This window comes from Ovis canadensis, chromosome 24, assembly GCF_042477335.2.
Source record: "Ovis canadensis isolate MfBH-ARS-UI-01 breed Bighorn chromosome 24, ARS-UI_OviCan_v2, whole genome shotgun sequence".
Taxonomy (NCBI): Eukaryota; Metazoa; Chordata; class Mammalia; order Artiodactyla; family Bovidae; genus Ovis; species Ovis canadensis.
In genome coordinates, this window is record NC_091268.1 from 21,764,425 (window position 1) to 21,783,914 (window position 19,490).

Sequence of the window (19,490 nt, forward strand, 5' to 3'; positions counted from 1 at the left end):
GGAGCTCTCTGTACCAGAAACTGGAGGAATCGAGTTTTCCTGTAAGATGAAAAGTCAGTGCAGCATCCATCCTGGGTGCTTCAAAGCCTTGATTTGCACACTAAATGTTGTATGTGTGTTACTACAAAAACATAACCCAGACGACTAAAAGAGAAAAATAACTGGGATACAGGAACGCCAGAATGTATGTTTCATAAAAAGATGCAAAAATGAATAAGTCATGGCTGATCTACGTTAGTGTTGCCATTATCTGCCTAGGGGTCACGCCTTCCCATCACAGGGCACAATCATCACAGATGTCTTCTGCAGGACTGTGCCTTCTTTCAGCCACCTCCCCCCCACCACCACCGAAGGTAAACCTTGGGAAGTAGCATCTCTCTTCCAACTGGCTCCTCCCTGCCCAATGTAGCCTCCCCTGCATCCTTGATATGGGATCCTTACAGCGTACTCAGATCCTGTGTTCTCCAAGCCAAATCCAAAAGGTGCTTTTTTTTTGAAACTGAGATTTTTAAAAAAAAATATTCAGAGTAATTTTAAGAGTATTCTAAGTATTGCATTTTGCCAAAGACAGGGTACTGACCATGAAGTGAGAGTGTTAGTCGCTCAGTCATGTCTGACTCTGCAATCCCATGGACTTGTAGCCTCTGTCCATGGAATTCTCCAAGCAAGAATACTGGAGTGGGTAGTCATTCCCTTTTCCAGGGGACCTTCCCAACCCAGGGATTGAACCCAGGTCTTCCACACTGCAGGCAGATTCTTTACCATCTGAGCCGCCAAGGAAGCCCACTGACCAAGAGGCAGGGCAAAAGAAACCAGCTTTGTTGCCACCTACTTTCAAAGTTGCCAGCACCCGTGCCTGCTGGAGTGGGTGCCTGAAAATGGCCAGGTGACCGTCTGCCTGGCCACAGTGTGGCTCCCCAGATAGGCACCTGGCTATCTTCTGATCCAAGGATGTCACATCCCTTCTTGGCTGGGTGGAGATAGGATGGTCCCATGGGACAGGTGGGAACTGCCCTTTGGCATTTGGGTGACTGTTTCTGCAGCAAGGTCTTCATGAACCCAGCTTTGCCAAATTTCAGCTAGGCTTCTCAGCAGGTTGAAATGAGATATATTGAACCACTCAGAAAAAAAAAATGTTTAGCAGAAAATAATAAGAGTAAGAATAATAATAAAAAAGAATCAATATATTATTTTTACTTGAAAGCAAAGTGAAAATGGAGTAGAATTCCTCTTTAGTTTATGAACTTGGGATTCAGAAGAGATTTCTATTTCTACTTTCATCTCTTCCTCATATACGGATGCAGATTTTAGGCCTATGTGGTTTGCCCAGGATTTAGATTGGAATCATTCTGACTCCACTTGTGGGGATTGTGTTATTCAAATGGGTCGAGTGTTCACTTCTTCCCAGCACTGCGGTGACAATGACTGTTAGGACCCATTAGCAGCAATGATGCCCCCAAATCCTCCATTGGTATATCACATTGGACTGTAAATTTCCTTTCTTAGGCAAGAGAGAGAATTGTCCCAGATAGAGTCATAGTCCTAGTTTCCCTAATTATTTATTAAGTGTATGGCATGGCTCAGGATGCTAGAGCCTCGGTCTTAGAGGTCAGGAGGAGAACATTTCTGTGTGATTTTGGCTGATTCCTACATTTAAGATCTGAATCACCGAGTCAAGTAGATATTCGCCACAAAAGCTCACTCCCCTTCCTAAACTGCTCTATAGAAACTGGCCATGTAATTCTGTATAGTCAAAGCTATGGTTTTTCCAGTAGTTATGTACAGATGTGACAGTTGGACCATAAAGAAGGCTGAGCACTGAAGAATTGATGCTTTCTAGCTATGGTGCTGGAGAAGACTCTTGAGAGTCCCTTGGACTGCAAGGAGATCAATCCAGTCAGTCTTAAGGGAAATTAACCCTGAAGCTGAAGGCCCAATACTCTGGCCACTTGATGCAAAGAGCCAACTCATTGGAAAAGACCCTGATGCTGGGAAAGGTTGAAGGCCAAAGGAGAAGGGGGAGGCAGAGGATGAGATGTTTAGATAGCATTACCAGTTCAATGGACATGAATTTGAGTGAACTCTGGGAGATAGTGACAGATAGGGGAGCCTGGCATGGTGCAGCCCATGGAGTTGCAAAGAGTCAGACACTGCTCAGTGACAGAAGAAGCCATGGAAACCCAATTGCTGGGCCACATAGGTAACTTTTTCGGCAAACAGATTTATGGGCTCCATTCTGGGATTCTGATCCAAGAAACATGTGTCAGGGCTTAGAAATCTGAATGTTTCATATGCCCCCCAGTTCTTTCTGATGTATAACTCAATCTAAGACCCAGTGGCCAAATCAGAGGCAACAAATAGTACCAGCCCTCCAGATTTTATCTTTTTTGCCTATTGAAGTGCTATTATTTCAAAATGAATCAGCATGTATGTTTGTGTACCAAATGTGGCTAATCCCATCAGTGATGAGCAGGACTAAGTAGGGTCTTTCTAAGCTTATAATCTTAGATTAGTCATATAATTCAGATCTGTCCTTATCACAGATCCTCACTATGAGAAATAGGTAATTCAGTCTAATCCCCCAAGTGAAGAATTTTTTTTTTCCTCTATCAGATCACCACCTCTAATCTAACTTGACTACATCCATAGCTGTAATGCTCTATGGAGGAGCCCATCATAATATTGGAAGGTTCTCCCTTGTTGGAACCCTGGGTAACAGCTCTGTGAAACTGAGACAGCTCTCCAAAACCCTGAGTTTCAGAAATTTCTTTCATGACCTAATGAGGAATTGAGAGTTAACGAGTTGGTTATGACCAGCTGAGATTTGTAATTTTTTGTTTTATTAATAAGACTGACTGTCCTACCACTCCAGCTAAGTTTAACACCAACATTTTCCTTTATGTAAAGATTACCTAACACAAAGAGCAATCTTGGCACATTGCATTATTTTACCCTGTTTATACTGTGAAGACCAGAAAGAGCTGGGCAGATTTACACTGGAATGGTTTCAAATGGTTGGTGTATATTTCTGAACAAGATGTACAAATATTTTTAGGGGTTTTAAAAATAATGTGTCATATTTTCTGTACTCTTCTTAGGAACAGTGTCAGTGAAGAAAAAGGATGGATTTTGACAATGTGATGTGTAGGGGGGTTGTTTTTTTTTTTTTCTTTTTGAGGCTGAAATATTAAAGCAAAATATACCAGTGGTGCAGAAAAGAGTGCATTTGTTATTGATCAGTAAAAGAAGTACCTAGAGTGTTACTGTAAATACTATTCTATTGAAGGAGGTTTTGAATTTTCTACCTGTTGATTTGATAAATGGGTATCAGCATAATGTCTTAGAACTTTACCATATGTATACACATTTCTGGTTGGGGTTAGTAAAGCAGTCCAAAAAGCTGACAGTTTCAGAAGCACTTATGGCATTTGAAGGGGGAGGGAGGGGATATAAAAATGTTACTTGACCTGTTTGCATTAGCAATCAATGGGTGTTTATTTCTATTCATTTCATGGGATTATTTTGTTGATTTAGAGCCAAGAGTTTCAGATTTATTAAAAAAAAAAAGGTCTTTCCCTTTTTTTTTTTTTAGGCTTCTAATTTTTATTTTTTGAGACATAAAGGCTGTAGACTTGACAAATTTGAATAACCCTAAAACTGCATGGAGAAGAGATGGTCTTAAAACCACACGGCATGACTCTGTAGGCAACGTTAGAAGACTCTGGCATTCATTGTTGAATTTTGTGCACACGTTTTCTTTTCTTTTCTTCTTAATTTGCATGTCAAGAAAGTGGTTCCCTTTTTTTTTTCTCCCTCGTTATTTCATTTTCTTCTCTGTGAAGACACTGTACATTTATTTTGATCTCATTTTCTTTCCGTTAGATTTCTTTTCTTCTGTAGTGACATTTAGAAAGGTATTTTGGGTATCATTCTTTGAATTCTTCAGGGGTGACAGCTAACGGGTGACAGAAAACAAAAATCTCGTTCACATTTGTCGCTTACTTATTGCACATTTTAGTACTCTTATAATTTCTCTAATTTGCATGTTACAGAACGGAAGCCAGGACAAGAAATAGAAATTAAAGCGAGAGAACGTTCCGCAGTGGTCGTTGACTGAAAATAATAATCTGCATGTTGTTTTCCCTTCTCCCTCCTGCATGTAGGGATTTGGTTTCGTAACTTTCGAAAATAGTGCCGATGCGGACAGGGCGAGGGAGAAATTACACGGCACCGTGGTAGAGGGCCGTAAAATCGAGGTGCATGTCCAAAATATTTTCCTTTTCATCTTTTCGATAAGTGTCTGCTTCCCGCTCATTTGTTGTTTCAGATGCATCATTGTGTCTTGTATGTGACCCTATTCCCTTCTCATTGTTTATATATATATATTTATATATAAAAAGGAAAACTGGCCTTACTTTTTTTTTTAATTTTCCTTTATTATGTTACTCTTATTACTGCTGAAAGGTGGATGGCAAAAGTGAGACAAAAGAAAGGTTAATCTGAAAGGTGTTTTTTTTTTTTAATTCTTATTTTATTTTTCATGTCTTATAACCAATGGGTGCAGTAGATTCCAAGCAGTGGTGAGAGAGTGTTGCAAAACAAATTATAGAGTAGTTTTCTGTTTTTCTTTTCTTTTTCTTTTCCTTTCTTTTTCTTTCCACTGCAGGGCTGATGAGGGATCCACAGTGGTGTGCAAATTAAACCAAATTGTGAAATGAATAGCATTTAAGAGAACAGTTTCTGGGGGAAAAAAAAAATGAGAGGTCTTTGTCATGAAACCTTTCATTTTTTTTTTCTTTTTAAGAAGCCAGTTTCAATCTTTGTATTCTTTTGCTAACAATGTGAATAACCAAACAGGATTTCCTGTTCAATATTTGGCCTTTCTTCATGGAAAAAAAAAAACAAAACGCTGAAATTCCTATACTCAGAATCTACTCTTTCTACCACTGGCTCTCCCTCAAAATGACCATAGGGTCGTATTTGTTAAAACTTAAAAAAAAGAAAATACCAGTTAAAAATGCTTTAGTCTTTGGAGTAAGATGTTGCATATTTTGCCTTTCATTTCCCCCCACCCTCGACGATAATCCTTAGGCCCCTCACCAAACTCTCAGTAACCATGGTAACTGTATACAAACCCATGCTGGCGATGGTGGTGAATGGTAAGTGGTGAAATCCATCTGCCGTTTCACGTATTTAGTGCTGATATATCTCTATACATATATATATACCACGTGAATTTTTTTGACTTGTTGTATTAAGTTTTCTTGATGCTCTATTTTTTTGGATATTGGTACGCCTGTAACTGAGTGTACGTTCTAAGCTGGCCTGGGAGGCACTGACTGGATTGAGATATGACCAGTGCACATCTTACTCAGATTGTTAACTCCATATTGTGTTAAACAATGCACCCTCTCTTTTATCCTTTTGTTAGCTGTGACTTTAAAGCTTGAATGATTTTGTTAATTCTTGCGATGTAAAAGGCTCTTGTTCCAAGTGTTGAATGCTAGATGTTGCTTCCCCGACGGTTCTTCCCCCTTAAAGTGTTGCATACGGCTAAAACTTGTTTGTCCTTTTTTTGACATTTATGTTCCCTTGTACCTTGTCTCTCCCCTCTTCTCCTCCACTGCATGTTCCTTCATATGAACCTTATTTTATGTTTAAAAAAAATATTTATTGTTTCTGTGTTACCATGGAGTACACGCATGCTTTTCAGCCTTCAATTATGCAGTTCCTTTTAATTTGCTTTTACTGTCTCCTTATTAAACTTTTAAATGATATGACATTGCTTTATTGAAATGATTTGTTAAGTTAAAATGGCTATGAAGTAAATGTAATTATAAAAATGTATGATTTTGTTATGCACCTACTGCCTTTTATAAATTAAAATGCATTTTAGTTTTTGTTTTTTGTTTTTTAATAAGTAATCACAGTCATAATGCATGCAACTAATTGAACTGTGGACTGGCCCTGGAATATGTGCTGATTTGAGTTTTCTATGTACATAGGTAAATAATGCCACAGCACGTGTAATGACAAATAAAAAGACTGTCAACCCTTATACAAATGGTAAGTAGAGTTTGGCCTCTTACAAGAAAATGTCTCCACCTCAGAATCTACCAAGGAATTTAACTGGGGAATATGTGTCAACAAACCATATTTGCCTCAGCATGGCTCCTGTGTCTTTGCTGCTGACCTGCTACAGTGGACCACTTGAATCAGTAAGATAAATTTCATGACAAAGGCAATTTTAGTTTTTAAGTGAAGAGTGAATGTTCTTCTTTCATTCTCTCTGGAATAACTCCCATGTGGGGTGAGATGCATAGGAATTATTTGAGAATTACATGGGTGGTTTAATTTATTGTAATTAGAATGAGTTGATGGAGAATGAACATTTTGTTTGTTTCTCCCTTAATCATCACCTCCTCGCTGATCACTAATCATTCCCGGAAGTGGGACTACAGCATTTGGTTCTGGCTTTGAATCTTCTCTGGAGCTCTTAGACTTCTGAAGTATCCCTCACGATGACTTCCACACTGAGAACAGAATGTATGAGTATGTTACACACTTCTCTCTGGGTTACCAAGTGGCATTTGGGGCAAGGGAGGATGTTTACTGTGTATTGCAGACCCCTTCAGGACAATGCATTTCTGCCCTTGCTCAAGAGGAAAACATCTCAAACCACCTCATAATAAGGACTTACAAAATATGAAAAATTATTAAAATATTCACACATCTTGATGTTTTAATCCTCAGAAGAAATGTCTCTTAAGATATATGGAGGGGGTGGGGCAGGAGAAAATGTCATATGCTAATCACATGCTTAATTGTACCAAAGTTAGAAAGAAGGTAATATAATAAGTTAAAGTTAGAGTTTCTTGGGATACAATGCTCATTATAATGAGTAGGATGAAGACTACAAAGGGGCTCGTAATGAATGAAAAGTTTTAAAATAAAAGAAATTATATGTAAATAGCATGATTTAAATTAAGGTAGGCATTCCCCCCAAAATGTTTATGGTTGAGTTGCATTGTGAGAATGGAAGGTGTTTTTCCTCTGTTTTATGGATTTTTAAAAAAAACAACAATTTCATTACAATCTTAAGGAAAAATTTATGGAATTTTTTATTTTAATATTTTAATTACGCATGAAACATGAAAATACAGACATTTAGAAAATGAAAAGAGAAAGAGGGAGAGAGAAAGGAAGGGAGGAAGACAAGGCTAAAATATATTTTGAATGACACCACTGCCATGTTGGTTTCCCACCTAGCCCCTCAGAAGGTGCCACTATTACGGATTATTATCTATATTTTATTTTATACTTTCTTCTGTACATGTGTAATAAGTATATAATACAGTGGCATGTGTATGATTTTTATATAAATGGTGTCATGGTATAGACATCATTTCTGATTGACTTTTATAAATCAATATGGAGTTCTTTTTTTAATTTTTTTAATTTTATTTTTTTAATTAATTAATTTTTTTAATTTTAAAATCTTTAATTCTTTGTAAATACATACAGTCTACATTCATTCCTTCTAATGGTTACATAATATCCCATACAAAGGATTTATTCCCACCTTACACACTGATTGACCTTTTTTTTTCTGTTGTAAACAATACTACTATCATTTGGTAGTTTTGTTTTTGTTTTTCTTCTTTATTAATTAATTTGTTTGTTCTGATATTTTAAAGGTGCACTGTTAAACAAAAATATCCCCTCAATGTGATAGAACTCTAAGGTGAAAGACTGGAAGAATTACTTATTCTGCTAACCCATTTTTTCAGCTTTCAACCACCCAAGACAAATCCTGAAATGGTATAGAAAAATTCTGCAACAGGCTTTGAATGCCCAGTGCTGAAATGAAGCAAACCTCTGATTTAGCGTGTCATGGAGTCTTTCTACTTGGGTAAAAACGATAGCTCTGCAGCTTGCCAGAGTTAGTACACGATGCCACCAATCTGACTGTGGGGCATTTTCTTTAGTTATGAAGTAGCAATTGTGTGTGTGTGTGTGTGCACCACACATGCCTAGGCATAGGTGTTCATGAATGCTGCTAATGTGAGAAAATAAGGCAAAAGAAGCCAAATATTCCTTAAGCCATATGTAGACATATTTATATTAAAGAGAGGGTTACTGATCAATGTCATCCCCAGTGGCTGAAAACTGGACCTGTGGTCCTTGGAGACACAGTTCAAGCCACAATGAATAGTCAACGTTTCTGGAATACTGACTGTGTGGCATTATGTTAAACATTTTAAATGCAGTGGGTCCACATAGTGTCTTAGAAAGAAGACATAGTTATTCCTGTGGTAAAGATGTAAAATGTGAGGCTAGTGGAGATGAAGTACTTAGTGGCGTCTGTTCCTTTTATTAGGACATAACAAAATCCTATGGCCGTGCCGGGTATTAAGAGTGCATCACTCTCACCTGTCGTTTTGCAGGACTGCACTCAGGCAACTGGCTGCAGGAACATAAAGATTATTCAGTGTGCAGCCCCAAACTCCTGCCACCTTGGCAAGTGCTTGTTTGCTCAGTCAGGCCAGACTCTGTGCCCCCTCATGAACTGTAGCCCCCCCAGGCTCCTCTGTCCAGGGAATTCTCCAAGCAAGAATACTGGGGTAGGTTGCCATCTCCTACTCCAGGGGCTCTTCCCAACCCAGAGATCACACCCACATCTCCTTTGTCTCTGGCATTGGCATTGGCAGGTGGATTCTTTACCACTGTGCCACCTGGGAAGCCCATGTGTTGGCATAAATATCTCTTATCCCATTACGGGGGACCCTGCATTCTTAGTTTCTGGAAATAAATCGCATGGGTCTCTCACCTGTATACCTGAAAGGGGACACTCAGGGGATTATCCTGTTACATAGACTGTGTATGTTACCTAACTGGGGAAGGATAGTCGCAGTAGAATTGACTTTAAAAAAAAGAAGAAAATTCTAACTGTATAAAGACAGTTGCTTTTGTAGAGGAGATCATGAAGAATTTTACTATTCAAGTAAAGGATTCTCAAGACTTTATTAATCCTCAATTCATGAATGCCATCACTACAAATAAAATTTCCCATAAAATGCAATACAACATTCTGGAAACATAGGGGCCCTCTTAGATCCTTGGACTTCCCTGGTGGCTCAGACAGTAAAAGCATCTGCCTACAAGGCGAGAGACCCAGGTTCGATCCCTGGGTTGGGAAGATCCCCTGGAGAAGGAAATGGCAGCCCACTCCAGTATTCTTGCCTGGAAAATCCCATGGACAGAGGAGCCTGGCAGGCTGCAGTCCATGGGGTCGCAAAGAGTTGGACACGACTGAGCGACTTCACTTTCACTTTTCACTTTCACTTAGATCCTTAACACGCATGACTGTGTTAATAGAAAATTTTATCACAACACAAAAAAGAAAGAAACAAGAAAGTGGTAGCTGTGTGAGATGATGGATATGTTGGTTAGCTTGATTATTGCAAAAATTTTACAATGTGTATGTATAGCAAATCCACAATGGTACATTTTCAATGGAGACACCAATTATACCTCAGTAAAGTTGGAGGGAAAAATAGAAAAGTGAGGATCAATGAAGCCACATGGAAATGAGAAAATTAAGTGATTTGGGGGATTCATTCATTGGCTACCTCATTCATCCTCACAAACCATCAAACTCAGGCTTCAGCAAAATTATGGATTTACTCAAGTCATCGAATTTTGAGGTCATCTTCAAATGGAGAAGCATCTAACTATCAGTGCCATCATCACATTTCATGCATGCCTTTCGGATATCAGTCAATTATCCAACAAAGTGTTAAGCAGCTGCAAAATTTCCAGTGATGAGTAAGACAGGATCCTAAGCATGGTAAGACACCTAGCTAGGACTCTCTGCTCTAGAGGGGCACAGTTAATAATGCTGTGGAGGAGGCGGATTCCCTTTCCCAGGACCTTTGAGCTTGTCTCTAAAAGACTGTGGAATGACATAGAAGAGTCTGGAAAACCCTCCCAATCTGAAAGCTCCATCAAGAGAGTTGAGTGGGCTACTTCCATATTGCTGGGTTTTCCTGAGGTCATCAAGCCTCAGAGAAGAGTTAGGGTTTACTGTGCTCATTGGAGATCAAATATTTGCTTTGTAAAATACGTGGAGAACCATAATCCCAGGAATGTCTTCAGTGTTGCAGAAGCTTGTGTGTTGGATGTAGCTCTTTTATTTTCTCAGCGTTCACAAGAAGGGTGAAGACTGAACAAAAAGATCCGAAACTATATAAAGGTGGATTTTATATCACCTCTGTTTTTCAGGGACTGTTGACCTGCAGCGGGGCTGTTGAAATGTTCTGCATAAGAGCTTTCTCAAGTGGGACCTGTAGATATAATGGGACCTACTATATAGGATGTTTGTGGTTATTATGGGAGATGAAGCTTCCTTGGTGGCTCAGTGGTAAAGAATGCACCTGTCTCCATAGGGGACGGAAAGAGATTCGGATTCAATCCTTGGGGTGGGGAAGATCCCCTGAAGGAGGAAATGGCAACCCACTCTAGTGTTCTTGCCTGGAAAATTCAATGGACAGAGGAGACGGGCAGGCTACAGTCCATGGGGTCACAAAGAGTCAGACACAACTGAGTGATGGAGCGCATACAAATGCTCACAAGTGCATGCGCACATACACACACAGGAGATGAAATACTCAACACAGTGGCAGGCACAAAGTGCCCTAAAAATGTAATATCATGATAATCTCAATAATAAATACCCATCTTGTTCCATTTCTTGCTATGATAGTAAGCAGATAGATATACTAGTTTAAGGATCAAATATTCGGATGCCAACAGAGGCTGGCCAGGTAAAATAAACAGAGAAGGTCTGAGAAATTTGCAGCCTTTTTGACTCTCTTTCATTTTCATACTGAGCAAAGCAAAACAGTTCTCTTCTAGGAGGAAAAAACCAGAGAAGGCAATGGCAACCCACTCCAGTGTTCTTGCCTGGAGAATCCCAGGGACGGCGGAGCCTGGTGGGCTGCCGTCTATGAGGTCACACAGAGCTGGACACGACTGAAGCAACTTAGCAGCAGCAGCAGCAGAAGGGAAAAATAGCACAGGGTAACCATAAAAGACGGCTGATTTTTGGCCCCCAAGCCAAGCATGTAACAGGGAACAAACTGGGGGCTTAAGTGAGAGTTATCCCTGGTCACCCCAGCAAATTGGTCTGTAGGGAATTCCTAAAGGTGCCATTTCTGCTCATATTTGAAGAGAAGCAGAAATCTTGTATCATAGATGAAATTTAAATGTTGACAATAAACATGTATTTCAAAAAAAGAAAAAGTTACTGAGTGAACCGGATGCAATGTGCAAATGACTTTTCATTTTGGGCATTGCCTTCTGCAGCATTTCAAATACCAGATTCCTGGCATCTGCAGTACACGTCTTTAGAAAGCCTCGGGACAGTTTTGGAAACCCCTGTCGGGCATTTAAGTGTGCTTTCTTGAATGTGTTTTCCTTGAAATTCAACTCAGCAAAGCCCTGGAGAAGACATGTGTTGATTTGTTTGTGTGCACATTCAGACCTGTCTTTTAACACCCGATACAGCCATAGCCGAAGAATTGATGCTTTTGAACTGTGGTGTGGGAGAAGACTCTTGAGAGTCCCTTGGACTGCAAGGAGATCCAACCAGTCCATTCTAAAGGAGATCAGCCCTGGGATTTCTTTGTAAGGAATGATGCTAAAGCTGAAACTCCAGTACTTTGGCCACCTCATGCGAAGAGTTGACTCATTGGAAAAGATGCTGATGCTGGGAGGGATTGGGGGCAGGAGAAGAAGGGGATGACCGAGGATGAGATGGCTGGATGGCATCACTGACTCAATGGATGTGAGTCTGAGTGAACTCCGGGAGTTGGTGATGGACAGGGAGGCCTGGTGTGCTGCTATTCATGGGGCTGCAAAGAGTCGGACACGACTGAGCAACTGAACTGAACTGAACTGAACAGCCATAGTTAACACTAAGGACCTCAGCCAGTGTTTTCTACAGAAGGCTGGCAGATGACCTTAAGGAGGGGAGCACTGATTTGGAGGCAGCCCCTTGAAGCTGGGCCGCAGAGGGGTCCCTCTAAACAGCTCTTGCGTCTGATGTGGAGTGAGACCCCCGTGTGGCTGGTGTCTGCTCCGTTGCCTTCCTGTATGGGGCTCTGGGGGGCTGGGGGCCATGCGCTTTTATCAGCAATTCTCCGTTTGCTGTAAGCCTCATTGTTCGGTTTAATGTCCTTGATCAAAATCTCTGAATTCGCGAGGCCTGGGGACAAACACAAACTGCCTTAGAAATTAAAGCTGGGATCATTTTGTCCATCTTCCTGACAGTGCAGGCTCCTATCTCCAGCAGGGTGATCCCAAGGGTCCCTTCCAGGTACTAGAAGGAGTGGAAGGGACTAGGAGACCATTTGCATGTGATTTGCATGCATTTACATAAGCCTGCAAGAGCCCTGTTAAGTCTGAGCAGAGGTGATTTTCAAGAGCTGGATTCTTATTGCCTTTCCCTTGAAGACAGTCACCCTAATGGTGCCCCCCCCTTTTTTGTAGATGTGTATAAGGAAGCAGGCCATCAATGGTTGGAAGGAGAGCATAGCCAAAAAGGAATGAGTCCATTAGAAAAAAGCTCTTTATTCTTTCAGTTTCTTTAGAGCAAAACTAAGTAAATATTTATGGAGCCAAACACACAGTTTTATATGTTGGGAATTCACCTCAGACAGCAGTCAGTCCCGCTCCCTTTACCATCAATTTTAATGAGGGAGGGTGGTTATAGAAACAATTAAGAGCAAGCGAAGAAAGAAAAAAGAGAAATCTAGGCAGTGTTAACTGCTTTGCAGAAAACAAAGCTGGGAATTGCATCAGGGAAGAGCCTGAAGAGTGGAGAAGGGAGAGACATTAGGCAGCCTGCCCTGGAGAAGATGTTGTTGTTCAGTTGCTCAGTTGAGTCTGACTCTTTGCAACCCATGGACTGCAGCATGCCAGGCTTCCCTGCCCTTCGTTGTCTTACAGAGTTTGCACAAACTCGTCCATTGAGTTGGTGATGCCGTCCAATCATTTCATCCTCTGTCACACCCTTCTCCTTTTGCCTTCAGTTTTTCCCAGCAGCAGGGTCTTCTCCAATGAGTCAGCTCTTCGCATCAAGTAGCCAAAGTATTGGAGCTTCAGCTACAGCATCAGTCCTTCCAATGAATATCCAGGCTTGATTTCCTTTAGGATTGACTGGTTTGATCTTACAGTCCAAGAGACTCTCAAGAGTTCTCTAGCACCACATTTCAAAGGCATCATTTCTTCGGTGCTCAGCCTTCTTTATGGTCCAACTCTCACATATGTACATGACTGCTGGAAAAACCATAGCTTTGACTAGACGGAACTTTTTTGGCAAAGGGATGCCTTTGCTTTTTTATGCAGTCTGGGTTTGTCATAGCCGGTAAACTCTGAGTACTGGGCAGATGTGTCCAAGCAGAGCATGCAGTGGGTACAATTCAGAATGCTCTAGATTGATCTAGAAAGATCTTTAGTTCTTTTGAAAAGATTTAAAAGGCCAGTATCACCATAGATTGGAGGGAGAGGAACAGTGGTACCAAATAAATGGACTTGGGTTAGATTGTGTGGACTTGTTTGTTGCCATATACCTAAGAAGTAGAAATGTCTAGGCTGGCATGATGGCATTGATAAGAGAGGGATGTAGAGAGAGAAGAAGTACCTGTTCAAAGTCTAACCTATAGGATTTTTTAATGGATGGTACAGGATATGTGAGGATTAAGGGAGTATCAAGGCATTATTGACCAAGAATTTTGTTTCGAGGAACAAAGCGGATGGAGATGCCATTTGCTGAAGGGGGATATCTTGGTGAGAAATCCACTTCAGAGGGAGGAGGGAAATGAGAAGTTAGGTTTCCATGCCTGAGATGTGGTTCAGAAATGCCTTTGTTTCTCCTCCAGTGGGTGTATAGTAGCCTTGTATAAGAGACAGGACCAGTGATGGGAAGAAGGGAAAACCCTCTTCTCGTGTTCCCAGGGCCCCCTGCGCAGTCTCAGTGGATTTCGCTGCTCACAGATCCTAGCTGGCTTCTTGTAGAGACCTAAACATTTATCTCTCTTGATTAATGCTTGTGACTGTGAGATGGCGCGGATTTCCTGAGGAGGGAGAGTATTGTTTTGTTTCTTTTATGCTTACATTGATTGAAAGTTCTCTGTAGGGAGATTTAGTAAACCAGTAGACCATTGGTAGATAGATAACACCATGAAGGGGCGTGCCAAGAAGACATCAGCTTTAATAAGAGCTGATAGGTTGATTGATCAAGCAAAGACAGATAATAGCAATGATACACTTGGATGGGTGAGTGGATGGACAGACAGATAGATGATAGACGCATTCCATCAGCGTCTGGCATGAATGAAATTGCATCTCGCCCTTCATCTCCTGTTGCTGATGACCCTTCAGTTCTACCATCTCCCACCTCCTCTCCCTTCTCTTCTTGCCTGTTCCTTTGATGCCAGCCCCTGGATGCCAGCCGTTATACTACTGTCCTTTTCAAGGTACTGTTACAAGGTATAAGATTAAAAACATCTTCTTTATTTTTTTTATATTATTTGTATGCGCAGTATTATAAACCTGTATAGCCAGTTGTGTCAGTAGGGTACCTAGGCTAACTTTGTTGGACTTACGAACAAACTGGACTTACGCACATGCTCTCAGAATGGAACTTGTTCATTTGTAGGGGACTTACTCTATCTGTCTTCCTCAGTGGCTACAGTCCGTGGGGTCACAAAGAGTCAGACATGATTGAGCACACACACACACACACACACACACACGCATGCTTCCTTAGTGGCTCAGTAGGTTGTGGCTACCTCTCGGCTGTTCTTATAGGTGCATCACTTGTACCAGGCAATGGGATGGCACACTTTTCCCTTCCAGAAAAAGCCCTGAGAGTACTTGTCAGAAACACCTTCTCTCATATCACAACTCTCACCATTGCTTTTTCTCAGGAGCATTTAGTAAAGGACCTCTGGTGTTTAACCTTCAACCCAAGGACACAGGGTTTCCCATACCTGTCCTTCTCTGTCTTTCAGCAGTTCTATAATAGATGCTTTCACACACACACATACACACACACACACACACACACACAGATACCAGAAGGAACAGGAATTAATCACCAAACCCTGAAGTATGATCATTTTTTGAGCTGGTGGTTTAATCACCAAGTCGTGTCTTGAGAACCCATGGACTGTAGCCTGCCAGGCTCCTCTGTCCATGGTATTTCCCTGGCAAGAACACTGGAGCGGGCTGCCATTCCCTTCTCCAGGGGGTCTTCCCAACCCAGGGCCTGACCCTGCGCCACCTGCATTGCAGGCGGATTCTTTGGCACTGAGCCACCAGGGAAGCCCATAGATTGTTCCCTAAATAGTGTGCAGTGGGTGTGTAGTGCAGATAGCTTCCTGATTTGCAGATAATCTTGTTTGCTATTTGCTTAAGTAGAAGTTTCTAAAGGGCCAGGATTTATTTTACAGAAAATGCACCATGCAGAACATTTGGAAAATTACAAAATTCTGTTAATCCTATATACAGGTTATTTGAAAGTTCTCTTAGATATCATGCATTGACTAAGAATTTGTATGGTTCTTGACTGATTTGAAATGTATTCCACACAATCTGTAGTGAATAAATGTCATTTTATTTGGGTTTTAGAAAGCACTTTGGAATTCTATAGGGTCTCTGGGTCACAATTAGGAATGACAATTGTTAGAATATAGACACTTGCTCCTTGGAAGAAAAGTTATGACCAACCTAGACAGCATATTAAAAAGTAGAGACATTACTTTGCCGATAAAGGTCCGTCTAGTCAAAGCTTTGGTTTTTCCAGTGGTCATGTATGGATGTGAGAGTCAGACTGTGAAGAAAGCTGAGCACGGAAGAATTGATGCTTTTGAATTGTGGTGTTGGAGAAGACTCTTGAGAGTCCCTTGGACTGCAAGGAGATCCAACCAGTCCATCCTAAAGGCAATCAGTCCTGAATATTCATTGGAAGGACTGATGCTGAAGCTGAAACTCCAATCCTTTGGCCACCTGATGCAAAGAGCTAACTCATTAAAAAAAGACCCTGATGCTGGGAAAGATTGAAGGCAGGAGGGGAAGGGGACGACAGAGGATGAGATGGTTGAATGGCATCACTGACTCAATGGACGTGAGTTTGAGTAAACCCTGGGGGTTAGCAATGGACAGGGAGGCCTGGCGTGCTGCAGTGCATGGGGTCACAAAGAGTCAGACATGACTGAGCTGAACTGAACTGAACTGAATATGAACTGAACTGAACTGAACTGAAGAATGTTTCTAAAAGAATTCCGTTTTATGTGAGCTTCCAAAATTTTGCAAACTTAATACAAAGAGATGTGATGGATTATCTAGCAGCAATACATGAAAGAAGAACAGAATATTTCAGTTATTATAGAGGCTCTAGCAAATATGGATATGGGGCAGAATCAATTACCATATCCTTTTCAAAAGGTTCATCTGTAGCTGGTCAGTAGTTTCCATGCTATTAACGTGGGTAGGCAGAAAATCAAAAAAGGCCATAAATCCATTAAAAAAAAAATACGCCAACCCATTTGTCTTGTGGTTAACTTGCAATGATATGAGTTGTTGAATCAAATGTGATAACATTTTTGTGTATTTGTTTTAAGGCTGGAAATTGAATCCAGTTGTGGGTGCAGTGTACAGTCCTGAGTTCTATGCAGGTAAAGAGTTCCTCTTTGCATGATGTTTTCTTTGTCTTTTCTAAATGTGCTTTGCCTGCCCATAAAGAGTGGGTTTCATCAAATAATCTGAACCAATAAATTCCTATCCTCCCAAGTTCTGAATGATTTTTTTTAAGGCAAAACCAAAAGTGTTCAAAACATCTTAAAAATAAATAAAGGGGAATCATGTAAGTTACATTATGATATAAGCATGGGGCCACAGCCCCTTGTGATGTTTCACATAGATTTTGCCTCAAAAAAAGCATTGAGATTTTGTTCAAGAGCCTTTGAACAAATGGACGGCTGTTCATGCAGGTTTTCTTTCAATGTGCCTGAATGTGTTTTTTAGCCATACCTTTCCATTTGGAGTTGCATTTTTTTCCCCTTGGCAAAGCAGAGAATTGGATTAATTATTCCAATCATGTGGCAGTGAGTTGGAATTGCAAAGAGAAGTATTTAGAAAACTAGGAAAGTTAAGTTCTCCTTCTTTCTCCATGAATCAGTGTTCCATAGTGGTTCCCTTTCTCTCTGCTTTGCCTTCAAGGGTCTGTATCTTTCTCCTCATCCCTTCCTTGCCACCCACCAACTACCACTCAAATCCTCTGTCCCAGAAAACTTGGTCATCAAATTTGGGGAGAGAGTAACCTGGAAGCAACAACAGCTGAGACTGGTTTTTTATTTTTTTTTGCTTGGCTTTGCCTGTTAACTTCTATCAGTTATTTTTCCTGCTCATGAGCAAAGCTGCATTGAACATCTGGGATGTTCAACCTACTCAACCTTAGTAGATTTGCCATGTAGAGGTTGAGAAGAAGTCTTGCTTCAATGTGGCCCTTGTTTTTTAATAAGGAGAGATCAATGACCCATTGGTCTATATCCACTCTTTTGTAATCTCTTGATGGTAAGCCACTCCCCTTGCTTTCTCTCTTCTGCGATGCTCTACATCAGTCATTTTCCTGAAAGTCAACACTGACCTTAGTGGATGGCAAAGGAGTATAGGAAACTTCAATAGCTGCTCTAGCACAAAAACCAACTTGACTGTAAAAGATGATAAATCTGGAAAGGCCCAACATGATAGCTGAGTTCCAGATTTTAGACAGTGTTTGGAGTTGTTCTTCATGTGTGAATTTTATTACAAGCCTGGGATACATCAAGGGACTCTAATAGTGAAATAGTTGTGCTGACTTTTATGGGAGGGAGGGGGAGGGACCTAGCTTTGAGACTTCCCATGATTATGTGGTGGGATCCACTTCCCAAGAGGACACATAGCAGAGTGAGGAACATGGATGTTACTCTCAGGCACCCTGGGATGGAATCCTGGTTTCTCTGCTTACCAGATGTGTGACTCTAGGCAAGTTGCTTAACCTCTCTGTGCCTCAGCATCTTCATCTGTTCCGTGGGAGATGGTGGTAGTAACAAACTCACAAGTATTTATAAGAATTACATGAGTTGATATATGAAGAGTATCGGTGCATAACCGGCACCATAGAAATGTTGGGGAAATACAGATAAATCAGTTAATGCCCCAGCTCTCTGGCATAAGGGGAAAGTTAATGGAGAGCTGATTCTGCTGAATTCTGGGTGACCCACTAGACTAAAAGATTCTCTTCTCAGTGTGAGAGAGGCCTAGTGCTTCAGGGCTTAGGGTATCCAAGCCAGGGGGCACAGACATTTCTGGGGTTGTTCAAAGCTCCAAAGAAATGAAATCTCCTGAAAGGGCAAGGAGGAAGTTGGAAAGCAGCTTCTGTGTATTTGCAGGTGGTGCCCGGTGAGATGGAGTTGCTAGAATAGAAAGGAGGCAGATTTTCTCTGTGTGTGTGCCAATGTATATGTCTTCTCCCCCAAAATAATGAGATCAAGAACAGGAAGCTTGACACTGTCCTAGGAGGTCGAGTATGAATGTGTGAATTGAATCAGAGAGAAGAAAGTGCATTTTTTCAGGCCCATGCAATATAATTTCTGTTCACCTTTGGCTCATGCAACCAGGAAAACACCAAATATCTCCCTTACAAGTGATTTTAAACCTCTTTGCATGTATGTGAGTGTCTAAGAGGTTGTTAATTCAGAAGAAACCATCCAGAATGACTTACACATATAAGAATAAATGAATCTGTATAACTCTTAGAGCGTTAGAGCAACCATTGAAATGAGCCCTGGGCCCAGCCTCAAAAGTCAGGTCATTGGACTCCAGGGAAAGAATCCGTTATTATAAGGGTTACTATTGACTGAGTGTTTTTTGGTCAGGCACTGTTTTAAGCACTTTACCTACATTAATGTATTTGAATCTTCACAGCAGTTTCCCAAATGTGGAAACTAAAGTCCAAAGGGTTTGCATCACGGAATTAAGATTTCACAGCTGGTAAGAAGCCGGCTAGAATTGAAGTTAAGAGCCTGTGTTCTTTGAAACCAGCTTATTTTGCTTTCTTTTTTATGAATGTTACAAGTCATCATTCTTACTGAGCATGCCTTCTGATAGTAGATCACGTTACTACTCTGTCCAAATAAGTCAAATTAAAGAGGAAAATGAAATGATCGTTTTGGATTATTCCAACCACCATGCATGCTGCTTGTGATCAGTTACTCAGTTGTGTCCAGCTGTTTGCAACCCCATGGACTGTAGCCCGCCAGGCTCTTCTGTCCATGGAATTCTCCAGGCAACAATACTGGAGTGGGTTGCCATTTCCTCCTCCAGAGAATCCACCATCATATTTAGATGTATTAACTGGTTGTGTCAGGGGAAGTTTTCAGGAG

General features: G+C 41.0%; 1 protein-coding gene across 21 annotated transcripts in view; it reads left to right on the plus strand.

Moving 5' to 3' along the window:
* LOC138428933 (RNA binding protein fox-1 homolog 1) overlaps positions 1–19,490 on the plus strand; it is a 436,622-nt gene that overhangs the window by 307,854 nt on the left and 109,278 nt on the right. For all 21 annotated transcript variants that reach the window (XR_011252625.1, XM_069569887.1, XM_069569885.1 and 18 more), the window contains exons 5-7: positions 4,164–4,256; positions 6,006–6,066; positions 16,689–16,742. Coding sequence is in view for 20 of the 21 variants with exons in the window: in XM_069569887.1 (XP_069425988.1) it covers positions 4,164–4,256; positions 6,006–6,066; positions 16,689–16,742 (208 nt within the window). In the remaining variant the exon portion in view is untranslated. The remainder of the gene's footprint in view (positions 1–4,163; positions 4,257–6,005; positions 6,067–16,688; positions 16,743–19,490) is intronic.